This window comes from Periophthalmus magnuspinnatus, chromosome 6, assembly GCF_009829125.3.
Source record: "Periophthalmus magnuspinnatus isolate fPerMag1 chromosome 6, fPerMag1.2.pri, whole genome shotgun sequence".
In the NCBI taxonomy this organism is placed as follows: Eukaryota; Metazoa; Chordata; class Actinopteri; order Gobiiformes; family Gobiidae; genus Periophthalmus; species Periophthalmus magnuspinnatus.
The window spans coordinates 10,247,823-10,269,673 of NC_047131.1; the positions used below are offsets into that span (position 1 = coordinate 10,247,823).

At 42.1% G+C, this 21,851-nt stretch overlaps 1 protein-coding gene across 1 annotated transcript; it reads left to right on the forward strand.

Moving 5' to 3' along the window:
* Nucleotides 1–2,649: 2,649 nt before the first annotated feature.
* On the forward strand, nt 2,650–21,523 carry smc1b (structural maintenance of chromosomes 1B). Its single transcript, XM_033968356.1, has 27 exons — nt 2,650–2,758; nt 3,914–4,102; nt 4,751–4,863; nt 5,934–6,137; nt 7,873–8,022; nt 8,095–8,183; nt 9,296–9,548; nt 10,222–10,362; nt 10,570–10,652; nt 11,220–11,427; nt 12,212–12,397; nt 12,647–12,712; nt 12,856–12,981; nt 13,424–13,570; nt 14,280–14,417; nt 14,594–14,710; nt 14,984–15,090; nt 15,154–15,295; nt 16,367–16,512; nt 17,095–17,242; nt 17,999–18,097; nt 18,809–18,965; nt 19,419–19,573; nt 19,737–19,888; nt 20,364–20,433; nt 20,607–20,717; nt 21,365–21,523. Exons 1-27 carry the CDS (start codon nt 2,650–2,652, stop codon nt 21,521–21,523), a joined length of 3,765 nt encoding a protein of 1,254 aa, XP_033824247.1.
* The last annotated feature ends 328 nt before the right edge of the window (nt 21,524–21,851 follow it).

A 21,851-nucleotide genomic window follows, 5' to 3' on the forward strand; every position in this document is an offset into this window, starting at 1 on the left:
AAAAACTGAGAGATGGGAAGGAGAAAGGGAAGAGGAGGAGAGAGGGAAGAAGAAGACAGGGATAAGAGAGGGAGTGGGGAGGGAGGAGAGGAGGACACCCATACAACACCGATAATACAACACCCATACAGCACCCATACAACACCCATAATACAACACCCATAGAGCACCCATACAGCACCCATAATACAACACCCATACAGCACCCATATTGCACCCATACAACAACCATATTGCACCCATACAACAGCACCCATACAACACCCATAATACAACACCCATAATACGACACCCATACAGTACCCATACAACACCCATACAGCACCCATACAACACCCATAATACAACACCCATACAGCACCCATACAACACCGATAATACAACACCCATACAACACCCATAATACAAGACCCATACAGCACCCATATTGCACCCATACAACAGCACCCATACAACACCCATACAGCACCCATAATACAACACCCATACAACACCCATACAGCACCCATCCAATAGCATCCAAAAATATTTTTTTAATTTCTATATATTTTTCATGGTTGAATGTTTTTGTGTTGTGTTTTATCCTAAATTTTGCAGTGTTTCATGATTCAAAAGGAAAAATCCACCCTTTAAACATATCAATATGTTTTAAATCCCTCAAATTCAACCCAAAACGTGCACTACAGGCCCGATCCTCCTGATAAGGTAATTCTGACTAAGGCTAGCTCAAGATCTGTAAATGGGTCTCTGAGTGCTGTATGTCAGTTTGCCCCAGTGCTTAAAGGGCAGGTCAGCGCAGGGGGCGCCTTACCCAACAGTCAAAATTCAGATTGTAAAATTTGCTGTGAAAAACATGATGCCAAGGCAGTGACTGATTCAGAATAAAAATAGGTCAAACATGTTTTTTCAGAGTTAAAAACTGAGAAATTTACTGGGATATAAACAAATTCTCTTTCATACAGCACCCATACAGCACCCATACAGCACCCACACTTACAGGGAGCACCCATACGGAATCCATACACACTGCACCCATATAGACAGGTAGCACACAAAGACAGAAACAAGGATACAGGGTGCAACCAGGACTACCCTTGTTGACTAAATGTTGTGGTTAATGTTCAATTTTCTTCTGGAGGTGGTGGACCGTGAGAGGGGGCACATGGAGGCCAACAGTCAGAAAGAGAATGTGACCAAAACCTTCAACATGGGAGCTTATCACACACTGGAGGAGGTTTTTGTGTTTGTCTAATTCTGACTTGGTTTGGTTGGATAGTACCTATACTCGATATTTATCATAGTTTTACATCAGTTAAGTATCAGTTTGTGAAGAAAAGTTGAGAAGACGTTGTGCTGAGTTGTAAAAGAGAACCCCTCTGCTTATGTCATCAACACAAAAAACTCCATCCAAAATACAGAGACAATTTACGTACAAGGAAGACATTTTTCTGACACTTTAAACCTTCATTTAACTAAATAAAGGTGTTCTAATTTATTTGTATTAGTCTAATCATAACTAATTTAGACAGGTTTTGGCCTTGGTTTACATTAGGCTTGCTAGGTAACAGTTATGGAATTATCTCTACATGTGTCACATCCAACCAGGAAGTAAAATTATAAACATTATAAACATAACCAAACCAGCAAGTACAGACTCAACGCACAGTAAGGGCACAGAATAGGACACCAAATGTGGGCACATTTTGTACTGGATTTGAAGATATGCAAAATTGGAATCAATAGTGTATCATGCATAATATGACATCTGTCAAGTTTTACGAGGCCACAAGCAAACAAAGGGCCTATTAGACTGTAAGGCAGTGCTCACGAAACACAAAGTGACATCTGCCTACCCTCCACCACAAAAGTTACGTGGTGTACCTTTAATTTCACATTAACTTTTTATGTGATACTTTAATCTCAACCAAGACATCTACAGGCAGGTTTTGTGGCACTGTGATGTGTTTTTGGGATGTGTATGTTTCAGACGTACAGATGGATGGACACACTGGTGAAGTGTCTGGTGTATCCAGACCGAGTATCCAAGATCCACCTGAAGACCTCCTTCAAAGGAGGTTTGAGAGTCCATTCAAAACACTAGAAACATAAATACATGAGCTGGAAATGACATGGACTCAGTAGCTGACAAATACTATATTAACTCAGAACCAAACCAGGTCTAAACAAGGTCTAACCCAGGTTTAAACCAGGTCTTAACCAAGTCTTAACCAGTCCTTGTTGTTCCCTCAGAGTTGTTCTCCTTCTATGAACCGTGCTCCTAGTTTTTCCCTGGACTCTTCTCATTGTCGACTGTCTAATCATGAGTGTGTCAGCACTGCCCTCTGCTGGCACTTTTAAATACAAACACAAAGGTGACGGTCCTAAGGGTTTATAGATACTTCAGGAAATACTAAGGGAAAATGAAAATCTGCTGCTTGAAATGTACTAAATACATACATACATATTGCCCTTATTTAGTTAAATTAAGTGGTTTAATATTAAATTAGATATGTTTGAGCACTGATCCGACATTTATTTATTGCCTATTTTAATCCTTTTATGCTTTTCCCGCCTCTTCTCGGACCTGCTCCTCGTGACTTTTCGGCTCCATCACTTTTCCCCAGATTTTGGCTCTAAAAGAGACTTAAAATGAGCTATCTCAAACAGATCGACGTGGAAAACTTTAAATCGTGGAGAGGGAAGCAGATCATCGGGCCTTTCCTCCGCTTCAGCTGCATCATCGGGACAAACGGATCCGGTAAACGTTAAAGATCAGTTTGATGAGGGATTAAAATGGCGCTGGTCTCAGGTCAAAGACAACTCCTCCGTCTCCTCTGTCACTAAACGACATGTAAAGTGCTTTAAAACATCTCTGTACCGTAATCACATCAAATTTCACTACAGAATTAAATAGATGGTTTTATAATGCAATTACTGTCAAGTGTATTTGTGAACATAAGTAAACCTAGCTTATCTCCAGTTCAGTGCAGCTAACACAGCAGAACCACTGTGTTAATGTGTTATTATAAAAGCAACTAATTTCTCCACTTTTATGATTAGTAAACATATTCTTTTATTCTAATAAGTGTTGTTTGAAGTTTTCTTTCCATCCTGAACGTTAATTAAATCGCAAACTGTTCAAAACAACTAGTTAATATGAAATTTATTCGGTAAAGTTTTGTTTTATCAAGGTTTAAAATGGCGCTGGTTTCAGTTCAAGGACATGGCCATCTCCTCTGCCATCAACGGATTTTAAAGGGCTTTAAAGTGTTTTTTTTTAGACACATCTAGGATGACCACACGTCCTTATTGACCCATTACAGTCCCAGTTTTGAGCCCTGTGTCCCCTGTCCCAGCAGATTTGTCCTTGTTTTATATAAGAAATGTCCCAGGTTTCCCTGTTTTTGACCAGTCTGATCTCCGCCAATAGTCCAGAGGGGAATATATCATATTAGTGTATTAGCTAAGTTTTTAAAGGTCCTATATTGCACAAAACTAACTCCTGTGAGGTTTAAGTCATGTTAGAAAGTTGTTACCCCCTCAAAAACATACCTGGATTTGTGTTTTATTTCATTCATACACTTGAGTAACCTTTTATTAATATAAATTAATATCTATCTACATCTCCAAAGCTCAAAATGCTCCACCTAGTGATGTCATGTGGTGGCAGTTTTCAAGTTATGGTAGACATCTACCGGTGGAGTTGAAAAGAGGGGAGTTGATCGGCAAAACGGCGTCTTGAAAATAAGTGATTAAAGATTACACAAACATGCACAAATCACTCTAAATACAACTTCAGGTGAGTAAATGGTGAGAGGAAACAGCTATATCATGATTAAAGATATGAAAAGTCAATTTTGCGGAATAGATCTGATTTAAGATTATTTGTCTCATCATCATATCTCATTTTCAGGTAAGTCGAATGTGATGGACGCTATCAGCTTTGCCACAGGGGAGCGCTCATCGTCCCTGAGAGTGAAGCACCTCAGGGACCTTATCCACGGAGCGCACGTCGGTCAACCCGTGTCACGCTCTGCCACAGTCTGTCTGACGTACTGCAATGATGAAGAGGAGGAGACACAGTTCAGCCGCAGTATCACTGGTCAGTAACTCAGAACATGCACAAAAGGCAAAATCCTCCAACCAACGTGGTCCTGATCAAGACGAGCTTAAAGAGGGGGTATTTTAATTCTATGAGGTGTTAATTGCTAACACATAACATATTTAAATCACCATGTTACCTTTAATTGTTTTGACATCACTATATTTGCTAAAAACATTTACACGTTTCTTAAGTCGCCTCTCTCTTTGCTCCCCGTGTGAAGTCAATCTCCCTTCAGAGCACTATCACAACACAATCAGCGTGCATGGATGATGTATCATCATGGTCTATGTAGTTCCCTCTGTGATGTAGGCCTATGGGTGGAGCCTTGTACAGAATCTTACTTTTGGTACAAATGAAAAAGAATCGGCTGCTCGCTAGTGTGATCTGCAACTATCTATAGGCGGGGCTGACAAAATGCTGTGCTTTGTTGTGATCACGTTTGCGGTGATGTTTTCTAATGCGGAAGTCAGTGGAATTGTTTCTTTTTAGATGAATATTGTGATTTAAAATGTACAAATTATAACATAATGTTCCACAGGTGTCGTAGATTATAACTATAGAACATACACAAGCACAATAAGACTGATTTAAAGGTCAGATTTTGGTGTGTATGTGACCACAGCCGCTGTAATATCTCATTTGCAGGTGATTCGTCAGAGTACCGGGTAAATGAGGTCCAGGTGAATCTAAGCCAGTACCTGAGACAGCTGGAGGAGATCGGCATCATCGCCAAAGCACAGAACTGCCTCGTCTTCCAGGTTTGTGTTTTTTGTTTTTTTTTAATGTCACACTTTATTAGATGGTATGAATGTAACCATATGCAAATCTTACGGAATGATTTTGTCACAATTAGAGATGCATCCATATGATACTGTATCGGATATCAGCACCGATATCCAAAGGTTTTATGGATCGGAAATCACTCCCAAGATACTGAACCTGTATTTGTGAAAGTTGTTGTGTAGTTACTTTAAATCAGGGTTGTCCAAACTTTTCTCATTAAGGGCCACATATAAAAACAGACAAAGCTAAGGGCCAATTGAGGACTAGAGACTTCAAATCGTTATTATTAGACTGAACCACTAGACCTTTATTCATGCTTACAGCATCAATGGGACACATTAAATATTTGATATGGGCTTGTTAAAGTAGATTTTCAGAAATGTACAGTAAAAAGTACTGTTTAAAGTAATATTGGCCAATTCACCTGGAAGCTTGAGGGCCAAGAAAAATTGGTCTGAGGGCCACATTTGGCCCCAGGCCACAGTTTGAGCATGCCTGCTTTAAATGGTAAAAAAAAGTTACAAAACACATTTGGATATATTTTCTATGCTATTCTATTTCTTTGTATTTAAAGGACATAAATAATATTTTCAAAAGTATCAATCATTAGAAAAACCTGAATCTGTGTATCCCTAGTCATGATGTTCATTTGACAGTACGTTATTTATTGTGATATTGTGGAGATGCTAACAGAATTAAAGAAATGCTCCTTGTTCCTTTTAAAAATCCTTGACAAGCCTTTGGTGCCGTATTACTGTCACAGACCAAAGAATGAATTTGAAAAGTTCCCCATAATAGTTATTTCTTCATATTGTTTGCATTGAAATGGGGCAAAGGCTCATGGTCTATGTAGTTCCCTTTGTTTTTTTAGCTGTTGCTGCAACAAAACAAAACGTTTGTTTTTTGTAATTATATATATATATATACAGAATAAGACCTCATGGAGACAGGGGAGGGCATCTGACATGCAGGGAAGGAGGGTGTAACCTAACCCATCTGATTTTCAATACTTTTGACAGTGATGTGTGTGTGTTGTGTGGAGCAGGGCACGGTGGAGTCGATTGCTCTGAAGGACCCTAAGGAGAGGACTAAGATGTTTGAGAGTATCAGCCAGTCCAGAGAGCTGTCCTCAGAGTACGAGCAGAAGAAGGCAGCCATGCTCCGCGCTAAAGAGGACACACAGTTCCACTTCAACAAGAAGAAGTCTGCTGTGGTGGAGAGGAAGCAGGTTTCTCAGGAGAAGCTCGAGGTGAGGACTTTATTCATCCAACAATGGAGGAATTTCAGTATTGCAGCATTGAGTACAAAAAGAGCAGGAGAATATAGTCATGCCAGATAAATAAAGATATAAATGAAGTTGATATGAACTGATGTTAAATGTTCACGTGCTGTGGGCCCCTCCTTGAACTGTCACGTTGATGTGGGGGAAGGCTTTGAGCACCTGAATGATCCTGAGAGCTATGTTGTTGGGGGCTGTCGTGTTCTTTGTGGGTGCTTTGGGACAGGGACCAGGCAGCCCTTGCTGAGGGCTGCCTGGTCCCTTTATGATCGGAGTAGGAGCTATGCTCTCATTGCCAGCAGTAAATCAGACCTGTTGCCAGTGCATGTTGGACTCCACCAGGCCTGCCCTTTGTCACTGGTTCTGTTCATTGTATTTATGGACAGAATTTTTAGGTGCAGCCAGAGGCTGGAGGGGGTCCAGTTCGGGAACACACAATCTCATCTCTGCTGTTTGCAGATGATGTTGTCCTAATGGCTTCATTGAGCCAGGACATGCAGCAGGTACTTGGGAGGTTTGCAGTCGAGTGTGAAGCAGCTGGGGTGAGAATCTGCTCCACCAAATCCTAGGCTATGGTTCTCTGGGTGGTGACTCCATGCCTCAAGTGGATGAGGTCAAGTATCTTGGAGTCTTGTTTAGGAATGAGGGAAGGATGGACCATGGGATTGAAAGGTGGATCAGTGCAGCGCCTGCAGTGATGCGGTTGCCGTATCGGACTGTTGTGGTAAAGAACGAGCTGAGTCGAAAGGCAAAGCTCTCGATTTACTCGTCAATCTACCTTCCTACCCTCACCTATCGTCATGAGCTTTTGGTAATGACCAAAAGAACAAGATCATGTATACAAGCGGCCGCAGAGTCTCTGGACGCTCCCTTAGAGATAGGGTGAGGAGCACGGTCACACCAGAGGTGCTCGGAGTAGAGCCGCAGCTCCTCCACGTTGAGAGGAGCCAGCTGAGGTGGCTCAAGCATCTGGTCACGATGCCTGCTGGATGCCTCCCTAGGGAGGTGATCCGGGCATGTCCCACCAGGAGGAAACCCCAGGCAAGACCTAGGACATGCTGGAGGGACTATGTCTCTCAGCTGGCCTGGGAATGACTTGGGGTCCCACCAGAGGAGCTGGAGGACGTGTCTGGGGTGAGGGAAGTCTGGGAGTCCGTGCTTAGACTGCTGCCCCCGTGACCCGACCCCGAATATGAAAGAAAGAAATGGATGGATGGATGGATGTGTTGAGGGACTGTAGCATGTGTGCATCCTGTATGCAATACTGATTATAGTTGTGAGCGATATGGCATGTTGTCTATTTTTCTATTGCCTTTAAGAAGTAAATAAAGTCATTTGCCTCTTCTGAAAGTTTATACTGTGTCTGTGTGGTGTTTGCATGTTCTCTCTTTGTTTGGGTGGGTTTTCTCCAGTTTCCCCCATCAACCCAAAGCATGCACAACAGGTTAAATGCTCCAGCCAAGGTAGTTCTTACCAAGACTAGCTCAAGATCTGGAGATGAGTCCCACTGCTCCTGACACGTTTAACCCAGAGTACCTGAAGGATGGGTCAAATTGAGGTTTAACCCAGAGACAATGAAGGATGGGTCAAATGCAGGTTTAACCCACAGAAGCCGAAGGATGGATCAGTGCTGAGGATCCATATATGTAGAATATGTTTTGTTTTTAACGGCTGATGATGGGTTGTATATGTCTTCTGTTTGCAGGCGGAGAGGTACCAGTCTCTGTTGGACGAGTTAAATGAGCAGCGTCTTCAGCTCACTCTGACTCGTCTGTTCCACAGTGAGAGGAGCATAAACTCTCTGAATGAAGCTGTGAGGCTCAAACAGCAGGTGGTGTCGGTAAAGCAGAGCCAGGTGAGCAGGGATTGATCAGCAGTATCAATAAGAGTTCTATCAATAAAATTCTAACCGATTCCGATCCTACAGTTGGGTGAATGTGAGCAGAAGATGAAAGCCCAGAGGAGAGAGCACGGACGACTGCAGAGAGACACACAGCTCCTCAACAAGAGCATACGGTCTGACAAGGATTATATTAGATTACAACTGTTATTTTGTACTTTTTGGTTTTGACCTTGTGAATTTGATCTACCCAGTGTTTCATATTTGTTCAAAAAGAGTAAGATCTATAGTACTATCTCCACTAACGTGCAAAAAGAAAATTATATCTAAATTATTCACTTTTAAGAGTTGTTTTGCCATGTTATTGAGCCTTTGCAGGTCATATCATCAACTTTCCTTGCGGGTCTGATGCTAACTGAAGGCACTGCTCTGTCAGAAGTTCTGTTAGACTTAAATCTGATCTTTATTTTAACTAAATCTGATTAGAAAGAGCTGATTTATTTGGAACTACAACAGGTGACCTGATTTTTGCTGTTAAGCAAGTCCCTCTCAAATAACATTACAGTCACAAGCTAGCTGGCGGTTTTTCAGTGAGTCACTCTCATCTTTTTGTGTAAAATCAAACTCCTAAACAGGACCATGAATGCTCAGATTAATCACATCCTCCTGAAAATGTGCTGCTTACTGCAAAGTATCAATGATGGTGTTCCCTCATCATTAGGTTACTGGCAGACTTGTATTTACAGTGGTTGAAAGCTGTCTTTGCTCTGAAAAGTCCGATTCTCACCTACCCCCTATCCCCGAAAACCTCCTGAAGCTGCTGTAAATGTGCATGCTAAGGCTCGAGCTGCAGAAAACCCAGAGCAAAAACCAAAGGGTTTGTTTGTAGGCCTGCCAAATTTTAAAGGTTGCTTTATTGCTGAAGTAAATATAGATGGTAAATTATACTAATGAAACTTATTTATGCCACTAACACAAAAACTCAAAAGCAAATGTAAACCACAAAAACTATTCTAAATCTACAATATTGTTAAAAAAAATCATGAGCTGCAATAAGTAAACAGCAGAATGAAACACTTGAGTCGTTAGTTTGGATCTGTAATGAGTCAGAGAAATGATTTATTCAAACTTTTATGGCTTAAATCTGATCATATAGACAAAAAATAACCAAAGATTTCCCAGTAGATTGAAGAAAAAGTCCACACAGTAAATATTGAGCAAAAACATTTTTCCAACTTCATATATGGAATGACAAGTGATTATCCTGACAGTCCTGTTTCTTTGGTAGAGCTCAGGAGCAAGTGCTGTCCCAGTGCCAGTCTCAGTACATAAAGGCCAAAGTGAACTCGTCTCACCATAAAAAGAAGGTGGAGGAGACGCAGGTGGCACTGAGGAGAGCAGAGGAGCAGTTGGAGTTAAAGAAACAGGAGCTGAGACAGGGGAGGCAGGAGGTGGAGGAGCTGGAGGAGGCCTGGAGGAGCTATGACCGAGAGGCCAAGAGACAGCAGATGTCCAGGGACATAGAACTGAACCAGGGCCAGGTCAGATAACGACATACATGAGGATTCCTACAATTTGGGAAAAAATATCTGTTTGCAATTTTTCTGAGAGGCATTATGTCAGTGATTAAATTTGCGATTTTAATAATATGATTCTGTTCAAAGTTCACATTTTAAAGGTTCCTTATGCTAATTTCTGATTTATATTCTAATGTTTCTGCATCACAGATAGACCTGGAGTTGTTGTTTGTTAAGTTCTTCTCTCAAACTTCTCACACCCTGTGATGTCATATCATAATACAAGAAATGCTCTGCTGTGTTTTTAAACTCCATACACCTTCACTAGAATCATCTGGATAATTTCAAACTACCACTACGTGACTAGGAGAAGAAAACAAAAGACGGAAATCTGAACTGACAAACTCATACAAGAATCACATTTAAGGTCATGTTTGTACGGATCTAAACTCCAGGGTGAGCCTTTGCCATTTGCTAATTTAGGTGCAGAAGTGGCTCAGTGGTTAGGCCAGTCGCCCACCAACCTGAGGGTTAGTGGTTCATTCCTAGCTTAAACCAATGTGAGCTGTAGTTGTGCCATTGGGCAAGACTCTTCACCCACCTAGCCTATATTTGAATGACGTGAGACTGACCTATAACTCAGCCTGATGTGATCATTAGAAAGTTCATGCATAAAAGTCTGTCTGTGTCTGTTCAGTTGGAGCGTTACCAGGAGCTGAAGGATCTGTCCCGGCGTCAGAGTGCAGTGTTAAACCAACAGGCCGATAAACTGCACTGGGACATCGAGGCTGACCACGAGAGACTGAGTTTAGACCAGCGCAGGCACAAGGAGGTCCAGGTCAGAGGTCACCAGGAAGTCGTATCATTGACAGGCACACTATACATTCACATGTAAATATACAACGAGAGACTGAGTTTAGACCAGCACAGACGCAAGGAGATCCAGGTCAAAGGTCACCAGGAAAATCTGTCTATAAGTCATAACATTTATAGACAGTTACACACGTTACAGTCAAAGGTAAACTGTCTTTTCTGCTGTTTTCAGGCTGGGATCAGGAACTATCAAACTCAGCTAGAGGATGTGATGTGCCGAGCCCAGAAACTAGAGGAGTATACCGCCACCTGCAGGTGTGTCTCATTAGTACAATTTGGATTCTTGGCTTCCCTCACTCTGTTGTTGCTTTGGGCCAGTATTAAGTGCAGAGCTGCTGTGTTCTTTAGTCTCTCAAGACAAAATGTTTGACTCCTAAGTACATATGGTGGTCAAATAGGCGACATGAGGTGGAAAGGTGCATGTTTGGCTGGTACATAGGCCGTGATAAAGTAGAGAGGAGCAGAAAATCAAGCCACAGATGCTAAAAGAGTGTAGGAGAGTGTTTAAGAAAAGAAATTTTTAAAAAATGAAAAGACTACATTTGTGCCTCTAATTTAAGGATGTGTCAGAGGATGAACATAAACTTCACATTCACCTGAGTTTTATGTTTAACCCTCCTCCTCTACCCTCCTCCTCCCTCCTGCTCCTCCCGTCTTTTCTCTCTCCTCCTCCCTCCTTACTCTCTTCTCCTCTCTCTTCCCTCTCTCCTCTCACCTTCTCTCTGCTCCTCTCTCTTCTCTCCCCTCCTTTCCTCCTGTCTCCCCCCTCTCTCCTTCCCTCTCCTCTCCTCTCTCTTCTCTCCCCCTCTGTCCTCTCCTCAGATCCTCCATCGATGCCCTCCAGGAGCAGGAGCAGTCTCTGAGCTTGCAGTTGCAGACGAGCAGAGCCAGAGCAGAGCAGGTGCAGACGGAGCTGGGGGCGGTGCTGCAGGAACTGGGCAACGCTCGACTGGAGACACATGAAAACAAACGCCAAAGTCAGAGGAAGGAGGTCCTGGAGAGACTTCAGAGGCTGTGCCCAGATACTGTGGTATGGAGGGATCATAGAGGGCACAGAAGGAGAGGGAGTGGAAGGAGGTCCTAAAGAGACGGCAGAGTTTGGCACAGAGGAGAGAGAGCGAGAGAGAGGGCGTAGGGAGGGCACTGGGATATGGAGGATATGGAGGAGAGAGGGAAGGAAGGGCCAGAAAGAGGGCACAGAGAGGGAGAGTCCTGGATAGACTGCAGAGACTGCCCAGATATGGAGGAAAGAAAGAGGAGACAGGGAGAGGAAGCAAGTCCTGGAGAGACTGCACTCTGCCCAGATACTGTAGTATGGAGGGAAGAGAGGGGTACAGAGTATACAGAGGGCACAGAGGGAGGGATCTGAGAAGAGAGAGGGGGAGATAGGAGGAGAGAGGTCCTGGAGAGACTACAAAGTGCTCTGATACTGTAGTGTGGAGTGGAGAGAGAGAACACAAAGGAGAGAGGGAGGAAGACAGAGAGAGAGTGTGTGTGTGCCCTGATACTGTGCTTTGGAGGAAAGGGAGAAGAAGTGTGACCTGTGAGAGAGAGAGATTTATTCACAGTCACAAAATAATTTGACATGGAAAAGTTGCATGTTGTGTTGTGCCCAAGTCATTATCCAATCAGAAATCGGAATGAGACAGTTAATAGACTCTCAGGTTTTGCTGTGATTGCATTGTAATTGAAATATGTATGCTAATTTAACAAATCAACAAAATAATACAAAATAAAAATAAAGAACAACACAGTGAGAATTAAAAAAAAAATCAAATATAGGGAATTGGACATAGCTTCATTCTCTCCCTCAGTACGGGCGCCTGTCGGACCTTGTCAGTCCCATCCATAAGAAATATCAGCTGGCCGTGACTAAAGTGTTCAGCTGCTTCCTGAACGCCATCGTGGTGAGCTCCGAGCGCGTGGCCCGAGACTGCATCCAGTTTATCAAAGAGGAGCGCTGTGAGCCAGAGACATTTCTGCCCATCGACTACCTCGACGTAAGTTTAGAAGAGAGATATTCATATAACATTAATATTAGATACAGACAGAACAGGGCAGTCTGATTTTATCCCATTTGCTGCTTTTAGGATATACTTTTTTGGGGAAAAGTATTACACTAATCAACTCGGACACCAAAGCTTTAATTAACTTCAGAGCTCTATGTTAAGAACTGTATTTTTATGTGACTATTACTGCATTTTTCCCTTATATACAGTAAATACAGACATTACCTTTTGTTTGTTTAGGTACACCCTCTGAACGAGCGTCTGAGGGAGCTGTCTGGAGCCAAAATGGCCGTGGACGTTGTTCAGGTGAGCTCAGAACACATGACCAAAAGGGGAGTGAGGAGGGACTTAAACATATTATACATTCAGTTATATGTTTTAGCAATTAATACCTCATAGAAGTTTAATACCCCCTCTTTCAAAAGTATTTGTATTAAACTCCTCCTCAGGTGAGCTCCACTGCCATCGCTCCACAGCTGCGGAGGGTGGTGCAGTTCGTTTGTGAGAATACCCTGGTTTGTGAGACCATCAAAGAGGCTAGAGTGCTGGCTTTTGACCGACGTGAGAGACACAAGGTTCATCACATTTATATACTGTTTTTCATATACACAGTATTCACTGCAATCTGGAGTTTTAATGTCACAGTTTCAAATGGAGCTCAGAAGGCTGTATAATGCTATGGAGAATTACTGTTTTCAGTTGGCTCCACAAAACTTTTCATATTACACTTATGATATAATGTCCTTTCAACTGGCAACAGTTGTGGCTGGATGTTTAAATAACTTCAAGCTCAAGGCATTGAACCAGTTTTTGTTTCATGTGAATAGGCCCAGTAATTAAAGAGATATTACCCATAAACCAGGTCAGTACATCTGCAGTCTGACAGTTGCACATGAAACTCCACCTGTGAGTACTGACCTGTCTCCAGCTCAGGTTAAACTATGGAGAGTTTATAATGGCCTGATATGTGACTTCATCCTCTCAGACATTTAAATAAAGCCTGTATATTTCTCTCAGACAGTGGCTCTGGACGGGACCATGTTTTCAAAGTCGGGGGTGATTTCTGGAGGCTCCAGTCACCTGAGGAGTAAAGCTCGCTGCTGGGACGAGGCTGAAGTCAAGGAGCTGAAGGAACGAAAGGAAAAACTTGCAAAAGAACTCAGTGTGAGTATGACATGTTTAAACAAACCACCAAAGAACAATAATCACATTCAGATTACTTTATTCAACAAACAGTCAACACATGGAGCCATTCTGAACAAGGAGGAGCTCTGAGGTCAAAGAAGTATCTAATAAAAAGACATTACATCTACACAGAATTTAAAAGGCAATTACAATTCAATACCACAGTTACAGGTGTTTGTTAAACACATTTGTTGTAATGACCACTGGTCTGTGGCCGTGTATTTTTTTCAGTATGTCTCCCTCTGTGAAAACATACTCTAAACCACCCCTGATTTAGAGTAAACCATGTGTCTTCAAAGCCAGGTTACTGGAATGTCTGTGCAGGTTTAAGGGTTTAACCAGGTGCTCTTCTGGTTGAGGATTAGGCAACCTTAAAACAGGACTGAGGCACTTGTGGGATTTAGAAAATATTGAAAAGCCTTTATTGAATCATGGCTGATGATTTTTTTTAAAACGCCACATGTTACGGCCTCTCTGGACCTTCATCAAGTGCCTTGCCCAGTTAGAAAATGGTACACTCAAAGCCAAGTAGAAATATAACCGGACACCACTTTTGTTATTTTGAAGCATGTGTTCGAGGCTGTGTGAGTTTAACAAGCAGCACGGTGAAGCCTAAACACTACAGTTGTGTTTGTGCAGTGAACTCTCACAGTAGCAGAACATCATTTTGTGTGGTGTTTTCTTTCAGGAGCTGATGAAGCTGAGCAGGAAGGAGGCTGACCTGAAGCAGATCCAGGCCGAGTGTCATGGAGCTCAGACCAGACTCAAGTATTCATCTACAGACCTGGACCTGCTCAGGAGGAGAGCTCTGCCTAAAATACAGGCTGTATGCACTCAGGGTTTAACATGTGTGATCACACTGGGGGGAATACTAGTATAGTTAGGAACAAACCAGAGGGAGAGGGGGGTACTAGTATAGACAGGGGGGTTCAAGAATGTCCAGCAAATTGCAGCCTGGATATTCTAGTATTACCTGTTATTTATCTGTACTGTGGTGTTCAGGACATCTCTCGCCTGGAGAGCGACCTCGCAAACCTGGAGTCAGAGATCCAGATGCAGGAGGAACATCTGGAGGAGAAAGAGCATCAGCTGAAGAGGATCAGGAACCAGATGGAGCAGGTCCTCTACACACATCAAGAGAACACGCTCCAAAACACACGTTCACAACACGCCTTCGCACCACGTCTACAGTAACACTCTCTATGGGCTCTTAGGGTCAAAATGAGAATTGTTTGCCCTTCTATGGTTCATGAAGCAAGCTTGTGTGCTGTTTGCATGCTAGTTCTTGTTATCAATGGTCAGTGATCACGGTGAATATTTAGGGTGCTAGACTGAAGGGAATACATTTGGGGCATGATGAAGTGAAATAGTTTGTTCATATGTTGCACTCAGATGGAGGACGAGGTGTTTGCTGAGTTCTGTGAGGAGATTGGAGTGAAGACTATCAGAGAGTACGAGCAAGAGCATCTCAAGAATCACACGGAGCACGATAAGAAGAGGTAATGCTAACGCTGGACTGTACAAGGGTCAGTACCTCACTGTGTGTGTGTTGCCCCTTTCAGGCTGGAGTTTGAGAGTCAGGTGGTTCGTCTGAACGCTCAACTTGAATATGAACAAACTCAACTCCAACAGCAGAAGAAGAAACTGCAGCACCTACTTGAGACGGTGGAGAGAGAGGAGGAAGTCGTGGAGGATCAGAGTCAGGTACAGTATCACACATATTATCACATAAAGAACAGTATAATATCAAAATATGCCAAATATCTCAGTATATTTTGAAAATATACAAACTGAGAATAATAATTCTTAAATTGATCATCTTCATAACAAAACTGTCGGAAACCTGCAAAAAACAATTCTTCACTGTCGTAGTTAACGTTAACCAGCAGACGGCGACATGCCAAAAAATGTATACCACCGTTTTCTTAGAGCCAGATCACCATTTCAATTTTATCATGATTCATATTTTCTTAGTATCTTTTATACAGTATTTAAGAGGTAACTAAAGCCTTCTGCAGTTTCCATTGCAGTTTACTCTTCACTATGATTGGTTAAATGCCCCTGTCACTCACTCAGAGCAGAACAGAGGCTGACCAATTGGAAGAGTGGCTGTTGGAAAGGGACAGTATTTGACCATAGACAAAAGATGAGATCACAATTTTTTTTTTATCGTCATATTGCCCATCCCTAATTTTTACTGTCATATTTTGTGCATTATTTCAATTTCAACCAAGATTTTAGGGGGACGTTTTAGCACATATCTAATGGATCACCAAACTTGCATCAACAGGAGAATGCACAGTATGTTTTTCCCATAATGCCAGGCATTATGGGAGACTAGTAGACTAGTGTTGTCACAATACCAAAATTTCAAACTCAATTTCGACACTAAGGAGTAGATTCGATACTTGATACCATTTCTGATACTGTGATGATAATAAAAAACACTTTCTTTAGACAATAGAATGTGATTTTCAACATCAAATGGTAGTACTTTCTTTTCTATTCCCATGTTTCCTTATATCTGTGTGATCCCTCAGTGTCCAGTAGGTTCCATAGTGGTCCATGGGTGTATACTAGTGTATGTGTCTTATACTTGTTCCAATATAGCTCAAGATCATTCTAAAGCTTTTCAGGAAAGGTTCATTTCTGTCCAGTGAATGAAACTTTTTTTAGTATCAATAACTGCTTAAAATTAGTATCTAGTTTCGATACCTTTGACAACCCTGGTTTAGCCCCTGGTTTACACCGCCCATATCAGTGTGATGTTTTCAGGATGAGGAGAATCTTCTGACCGCAGTGGAGGATGGACAGAACAAAGTCCTGGACCTGAAAAACCAACTTCTGTCCAAGAAAAGTCAAGAGTCCAACGCCAAAGCTGAACTGGACCTGAGGCTGCAGAGACTTCAGGAGATCAACAAGTACAACAGCTAGTTTAGACTGGGTTTAGTCCTGGTTCAGACCTGGTCTAGTCCTGGTTCAATCCTGGTTTAATCCTGATCCAGACCAGGTCTAGTCCTGGTTCAGTCCTGGTATAGACCTGGTCCAATCCTGGTTTAATTCTGGTTGCGACCCTGGTTTAATCCTGTTTTAGTCCTGGTTTAGACCTGGTTTAGTCCTGGTTCAGTCCTGGTTCAGTCCTGGTTTAGACCTGGTTCAATCCTGGTTTAATCCTGGTCCAGACCAGGTCTAGTCCTGGTTCAGTCCTGGTTTAGACCTGGTTCAGTCCTGGTTTAGTTCTGGTTCAGTCCTGGTTTAGTTCTGGTTTCGACCCTGGTTTAATTCTGGTTTAGTCCTGGTTTAGTCCTGGTTCAGTCCTGGTTTAGACCTGGTTCAGTCCTGGTTTAGTTCTGGTTCAGTCCTGGTTTAGTTCTGGTTTCGACCCTGGTTTAATCCTGGTTTAGACCTGGTTTAGTCCTGGTTCAGTCCTGGTTTAGACCTGGTTTAGACCTGGTTTAGTTCTGGTTCAGTCTTGGTTCAGATCCTGGTCTCTGGTCTCTCAGGGAGCTGGTGAAGCTGCAGATGGAGGTGATGACTTTGGAGTCGGAGTTGGAACAGAAACGACTTTTCAGACACAACCTGCTCCTGAGCTGCAAGATCCAGGGTCTGCCCATCAGACTGATATCAGGAGACCTCAGCCACGTGTCACAGGTACCACTATAATTACTGATAATTGTACTACTACCACTACTACTACTACAATACTACTACTCAGGAAAGTTTACAATTACCCATACCCCCATCAAGTGTATATACTTTTAAGATGTCTGCTTTTGTGCACAAAAAATGTATCATTGAGCCACTAATTATACCCACCTAAGGCCCATAGTCAGTGTTTTCACACATCCTGGAAATTCTGGAAAACCTGGAAAATAATTGGCCTGTTTTCCAGACATGGAGAACAGGAAAACGCATGAAAATTAAAAAAGGCCAAATGTCCAGGAAACCCCCAAACCCCTCAACATGTCTTTCATCTTACCTGGTTGGCAGGATCTTGGTGTCACATATAGGTGTCTCTTTCTACAAGACTTGACTCAAAGTACTATTCAAATGCAGTGAATGAGTTATGAACATGTGTTCTCCATCTAAGTTGAGTTGAAAATTGTGAAAATATTTTGGTCTTCTACTTAACAAAATACAATGTGTTTACCTTGGTGTAGGACTTATTTGCAATAATTGTGGATTTGGGGTATAACCTCAGGCTTAGAACACTTTTCGTTATAAAAACTGTATAAAACAGTAACAAAAGGCCTCCTGGAAAAGTTCTGGAAAATGGTTTCAAAAAAAGTGTGGGAACGCTGATAGTCGCTGATATTGTCGCTCTCTGCCATTTGCCTTTGGTAATATGAGCTCTTTGGAGGAAAATGCACTTCAAATACTGTGATAATATGTCTGTTCCTGTCTCAGCTGGAGGAAGAGTCTGAGAGCACTCTGTCCACTGTGGAGATCTACGAGAGAGAAGCTCAAATCATCATCGACTACTCTGGCCTCAGAGAGTCTGTACAGGTGAGTCTGTACAGGTGAGTCTGTACAGGTGAGTCTGTACAGGTGAGTCTGTACCAGAGACTAAATAGTGAGTGTGACGTCACTGGAGCAAGACTGTTGAAGGTAATGCCCTTTCCCGTCCACACCGCTGGTTTATCAAGGAGCGGGTGCTTAGCAACGCCGTCAGTCAGACCTGTTTGTAACCTCTAGGAAAGAAGGCACCTGATTTGTCTGTAATTAATATTCATATCTTGATTTACTGCCAAAATAGCAAAATAAAAACCCCAGGATCATAGAGCAGGTTAATACGAACAATTGAGGACCAATATTACCAGAGTCTCTGCAGCAGTTACAGAGAGAGTGGCCACAGTTTTTCAATGTAAAGTGAATTGGACCCAGAGTCAGTGGAGCTGGAAGCGTGCCCATGCTCACTTCCTATGTGGAACGCAGCGACTAGCAGGTTAGATATGTCCATTTATATTTACAATCTATGGTCTGTACAGATGAGGGATCTGTACACACTTTATTATTTCAGGTTTTACATTTTGGAAAATTGAATGTATCAAAATGCAAAAATCAATGCATCTGTACTAATAAAAAATCTGTAACTGTAAGCATTAAACAATGAGGAGCTGTGCATTACGTGTGATGCACTCTGAGTTCCACACATAATGAATCTGGGATGCCTCTTTCTGAAAGTGATCAGGAAGTTCAAATGTCTCTCCTCTTCAGTGTCTGCAGGAGGAGCAGGAGGTGGAGGCCTGTGTGGAGCATCTGACCGACTCATTACTGTCCCTAGAGGAGGTCCTGGGTCGTACAGTGGCTCCAAATCTCAAAGCTCTGGAGAAGATGAGACAGGTCAAAGAGAAGCTGCATGACATCACGGAAGGTCTATCCCTGTAACCCTGTTCTAATGTGACAAAAATGTCCTACAGTGGGGCCTGTTCAAATGTGATCAACTTTAAACATTTTTGAATCTTCAAAGCACTGTGTCTATAAGATTTAGCCTAGCTCCGCTCTAGCCTCATGCACCAGTGAGCACAGTCAATTGAAAACAACACATATCCATCTTTGGTTCATCTTCCAGATCTAATTATAATTCTAATGTGAATAAATGTTATGCAGTGGGACTTTAAAGAGGGGGTTTTATGTTAGGGTTAGCTTACGTAGGAAATTCTCTGCAGTGCTCCCCGTGCTCCCACCACACGACCTCTCCGTGTTCAGCCCTCCCCTCACAAAACTGCGAGCGTCAAAGACAGCGCATCAAAAGTGAAAGTGAAACTTATAAAACATGTTAATACATTGTTTTTATTCATAAATAAACACATGTTTCTTGTTTCAGCTTTCAATGCAAGCAGCCGAGTGACGCGGAGGTGCAGTCTGGAGTTTGAGGCAGTGAAGAGTCAGAGATGTCAGCTCTTCACTCATTGTTTTGAACATGTGTCTGTGAAGGTCGACGAGGTCTACAAACGTATATGTAGAAACAAGAGTGCACAGGTACTAGACCAGGACTAAACCAGGAGTAGACCAGGACTAAACTAGGACTGAACCAGGACTAAAGCAGGACTGAACAGGGACTTAACCAGGCCTAAACCAAGACTGGACCAGGACTAAACCAGGTCTTAACCAGGTCTAAACCAGATCTCTTCGTTTCTTGAAGGCGATCCTGAGTGCGGACAACCCGGAGGAGCCATATTTAGGAGGGATCAGTTATAACTGTGTGGCTCCAGGTAAAAGATTCATGTCCATGGATAATCTGTCTGGAGGAGAGAAGGCTCTGGCGGCGCTCGCACTCGTCTTCGCCATTCACAGGTTTAGACTCTACACTCTTAAACGCAAAACACTTTATTTATTCACAAATATTCTGTCTCTTGAAGCCTTCACATCGGTCCTGTATTCCATTATAAATTATATTTTTCTCTGTCGGCTTTTAACTCAGACATTCTACAGAATCAACTTTTCAGATCTTTAACCATGCTATAGTTGTTTCTTCTCATTGAGCCTCTGAAGTATTTGGAGTGATTCATGTTTGAGTAATCTTTAATCTCTTACTTTCAAGACCCCAATTTGCAGATCAACTCCTGTTTTCACCTCTACCGGCACTGTGATGTACTCTGTTATCCAGTTTGCTTATCTTAATTGGTGATTAGCTGGATTTGATCATCTGGGTTTAAATACTAATTTTGTAGAGTTTTTTAGGTTAAAAATGTAGTTTACTAATTTTTTACCTTTAACTAGTGGACTACTACTGCAACAGCCCTGTTCTAAAGACAGTGTCCTGTTTCAGTTACCGTTCGGCTCCGTTCCTGATTCTGGATGAAGTGGATGCTGCTCTGGACAACTCCAACATTGGAAAGGTACGACTCTGAATGCACAGGCTCACTCTTTAATTTGTGTTTGAGATGCATAAGGTTAAATGTGTCCCATAATAAAATAGGCAGATTGCGGGAGAGTTCAGTCTGCATTAACCTTATCTCCCCCTTCTTAGTTTAGGTTTTGGACTTGCATAATATTTCATGTTTCTTTCCAGGTGACGAGTTTTATCCGAGACGAGTCCCGACAGAATCTGCAGATCATCGTCATTTCTCTGAAGGAGGAGTTTTTCTCCAAAGCCGATGCTCTGCTCGGAGTTTACTCTGACGTAACTAACCTCACAAAACATCCAAGTACTTTCGACATAAGGTTTACACATGATTCACACAACACTGCCCCCACTGGTGTATGCCAGCAAGTGCAGTCCATGAAGCTCCTCTTGGTTTTTAAAATCCACTCACCTTCACAAGACTTTGGATCATTTAAAGGCGCTATACCTGATTTTTCTGTCTTAAAAACATGAAAAACAGAACTAGTTCATTTTAATGTGCAGTCGTCCAAAGTTACTCCTCATTTATCTGATGCATTCAGAACATCGTAATTATTCACCATGATGAGTTTATAAGCACTTTTCACAACTCTCAGAGACCAAAGCGGAGTTTTGCCACAACGATAAAGCTAACAACATGCTAACACGTACTTCCTGATTCTTGGACAGTAAAAATCTGGCCCTATATCAGATATGAATTGAATCCTTTGTAACGTATCTACAGTCTGAACAAACACACATTATTAGCCTGTGATAAAATAGCAAAGACATTTAAGGTGATGGATAAAGATGAACTACTGTAACGTAAGCATCCAAACCTTCAATGTAGAGTTTAGATCAGACCCAAAAAATACAGTCCTACCTCCACGTACTTCCTGTTTTAAATTGTACTGATGTTTGTATTTCCTGTTCATCTCTCTCTGCAGTTGGACGAGTGGATGTTCAGTCGTATTCTGACCCTTGACCTGCGCCCGTACTTTCTTGCCTCTGACGACAACGGGCAACACTCGCAAAATGGCCAACAGTATCAAAAAGGCCACCACCACGAAGCCTCAGATCACCACCGATCTCCCACAACTCCATAAGAAAACGTGCTCCTCCCATTTAAGCCTAACTATACCTGTTCAAAATGTTAACACGGAACACAAAATCAAATAGAAGTTTAAAAATAGAAGCTCTTGTGTTGAGCGATTTAAGCTGATGTTGTCGTTATGGTGAAAAGCCGACCCTCGTCTCCTTAAGTTTTACTCTAATGTGGTTTTCCTGTTCACTGTTGTATCAAAAATAATATTCGATATGTTCATACAATAATAGTTTTATTCTATTTTAGGACTGTTTCAAAGTTTTATAAATGATCTGTATTGTCATGTTTTAATGTTTAACTGTTTTACTCTAGACTTTTATTAAAAAATT